Source organism: Olea europaea, unplaced genomic scaffold (genome assembly GCF_002742605.1).
Source record: "Olea europaea var. sylvestris unplaced genomic scaffold, O_europaea_v1 scaffold2690, whole genome shotgun sequence".
NCBI lineage: Eukaryota > Viridiplantae > Streptophyta > Magnoliopsida > Lamiales > Oleaceae > Olea > Olea europaea.
The window spans coordinates 82,540-84,887 of record NW_019245291.1 but is presented as its reverse complement, the minus strand read 5'-3'; the positions used below and the strand labels follow the sequence as shown (position 1 = coordinate 84,887).

General features: G+C 37.5%; 1 protein-coding gene across 1 annotated transcript; it reads left to right on the top strand.

The window, feature by feature from the left end:
• Nucleotides 1–2: 2 nt before the first annotated feature.
• On the top strand, nucleotides 3–2,323 carry LOC111383451 (CST complex subunit CTC1-like; the record flags this gene model as incomplete). Its single annotated transcript, XM_023007563.1, has 7 exons — nucleotides 3–998; nucleotides 1,147–1,265; nucleotides 1,354–1,428; nucleotides 1,508–1,586; nucleotides 1,700–1,762; nucleotides 1,856–1,933; nucleotides 2,052–2,323. Coding segments are annotated over 7 exons (1,677 nt in total), but the record flags the coding sequence as incomplete, so codon positions are not given.
• Between the last annotated feature and the right edge of the window lie 25 nt (nucleotides 2,324–2,348).

Here is a 2,348-nt window from a genome sequence, read left to right as displayed (position 1 = left end):
ATCCTAAGCCCCGTCGACCGTTCGGTCCAATTCAGCATCCAAACTCCGATGCCAAATCTAGAAACCCTAGCCTCAAAATCCTAAAACCCTTAAACCACTCTACCCTCATCATTGGAACCCTGACGCTACCCTCTTACGTTAGCAATACTTCCACAATCAAATGCAATTGCTTTCAGCTATCTGATGATTCCGCGGCCGTTTGCTGCGACATTTTGAATTTTGACATTACAACTATTGGTCGAAAAATTCGAATCCTTGCTTGGAATTTTATTCCTTTAAAACGTGGAAATGGGAGTGAGAAAGGTGGGTATCTGGAAATTGTTAGCTGGGATTTTTTGGAATCTCTTAGTGGGAAAATTTTTTCTTTCTCTAGTTTTAATTCGTTTAGTATTGATACGGGCTCCCCTATGGATCTTAAAAATAATTCAAATGCTAAATATTCGGTTTTTGGTGTGGTAGAGTCCATAAGCCCTGTTTCGATTGTTCCATGTACAGCCTGGGAAAGTAGTACAAGTAATATTAGGGGCTTTCTTGTAAATGTTTTAATTTGTGAGTGCAAGGTTTGTAGTTCAAAAATCTTGGCGTCAGGATTGGATGATTTGAGTGAGAAAAATAGGAAAGATCATTGTTTTATCAAGCCAGTGATTGTATACTTTTGTGGGTTGGCCTCGTCATGGCATCCTGTCATTTCGAGATTTTCTGGGGGCATTACTTTGTTTTCAGGGTTGAAGAAGAAGTTGGTATTTGTAGGGAAAGATCAATCCCACTTAATGTATGTGACAACAGACAAAGCATCATTGCATGTTCCTAAATTATTGAAGAAATGGAGTTCATTTCAGAATACTGATATAAGAGGGAAGGGTGAATTTGGTAGCTATTCGGGGATTGTTACGGGCGTTTACATGCACGGTATGGTTGTTGAGCTGGATCAAAAGGTGATGCTATTGCTAACGGACCAGCAGCTCACTGTGCCACACAGTCTCAGAGTTGGTTCTGTTGTATGTAAATTAACTTTTCTGCTTCTATTACTTCATGTTGAATACTTGCTATATTTTCTTGTGGAAGAGTGGACATCAGTATTTCAAGGGAAAAAAAGTCAAAAAAGCTTGTTGTGTATTATGTCTCTTAACGGATTGTATTTTCTAGGTATCTCTGAAGAAAGTCCATTTTGTGAATCCTAAATTTCCTTGGGCAAAGATGTTCATACTTGGCGCTTGCTCTAAGACAAGCATTTGTGTAGAGTCATTCTCCCCACTAGAAACTGGGTCAGAGTTTTTAATCCCATTTTAATGCTTGGCAATTGTAAATCCGTGAGTGTCCTTGTATTCACACGTGGGATATTATATACTGCAGATGCCACTTGAAATCATGCTCCCAGAGCCTCCTTCAAAAGTTCATAGACTCCTTGTCTTTTTTAGCCAGACTATGGTAGGAAAGAATCTGAGAACATCTAATTCACTTTTCTTGTTTCCTGATTGACTCACACGTTTTCATTATTTTGCCTTAGGGTTTTACTTGTCATCTCTTGTTTTAGGAAAAAGTTTGCTGGCATTTTATCTGAGAAGGATATCATAGGGTCTAAACATGTAAGCCTGTTTACATTCACATTGTTAATTAAATTATTTTATCGTTTGCCTTCCTTTATCTGTTTACTTTATAAATTATTCTAAGCTGATATCCTATCACAAGGTGTTTCCAGAAGCTAGGATTGGCTCAAAGATATACTAATTCATATTTGCCACTATCAGCATTTCAACTTCGGGTAAATTTGCCTATATGATCCCAGTTAAGAAGAAATTGCAGTATTTTTTTCACTCTTGTTGTCACCTTCACTTATTAACTTCCTATTTTACAGCATGGAGTTTTTGTAGAATTCTGCAAGCATGACTGTTGTTCTTGTGCTAAGGAAGCAAAGTACAGGTCCTTAAAACTGGTGTGGCTACTTGAGCTCTATCTATTACCTGAGTCATATCAAAAGTCTACCAGTGTATTTTCTAGTTGAAGATCTTCAACAATTAATAAATATTTTATTTCGATAATGTGATCTTTAGGTCCCACCAATTTCTAGTTTAATCAGTTCTTTTGAGGCAACATGGAAGAAGATGCTCTATGACAGGAAAAATTGTTCAGGTTTTGTGTCAAACACCAATCAGAAAAATTCTATATCCTGTGGTGGGAGTTTTTATGCACAGTCGGTGAGAAGAATCTTGCGCGCTGAAGAAATCGGTGTTATTATGCTCGGCATTTTAAAGGTCTCAATCAATTGCAATTTTGTTCGTCTGAAATTGCTTTGTGCTCTTTCTTTACATGGCATATGACCTTTGATGCGTGGAAAGTTGACTTACAAT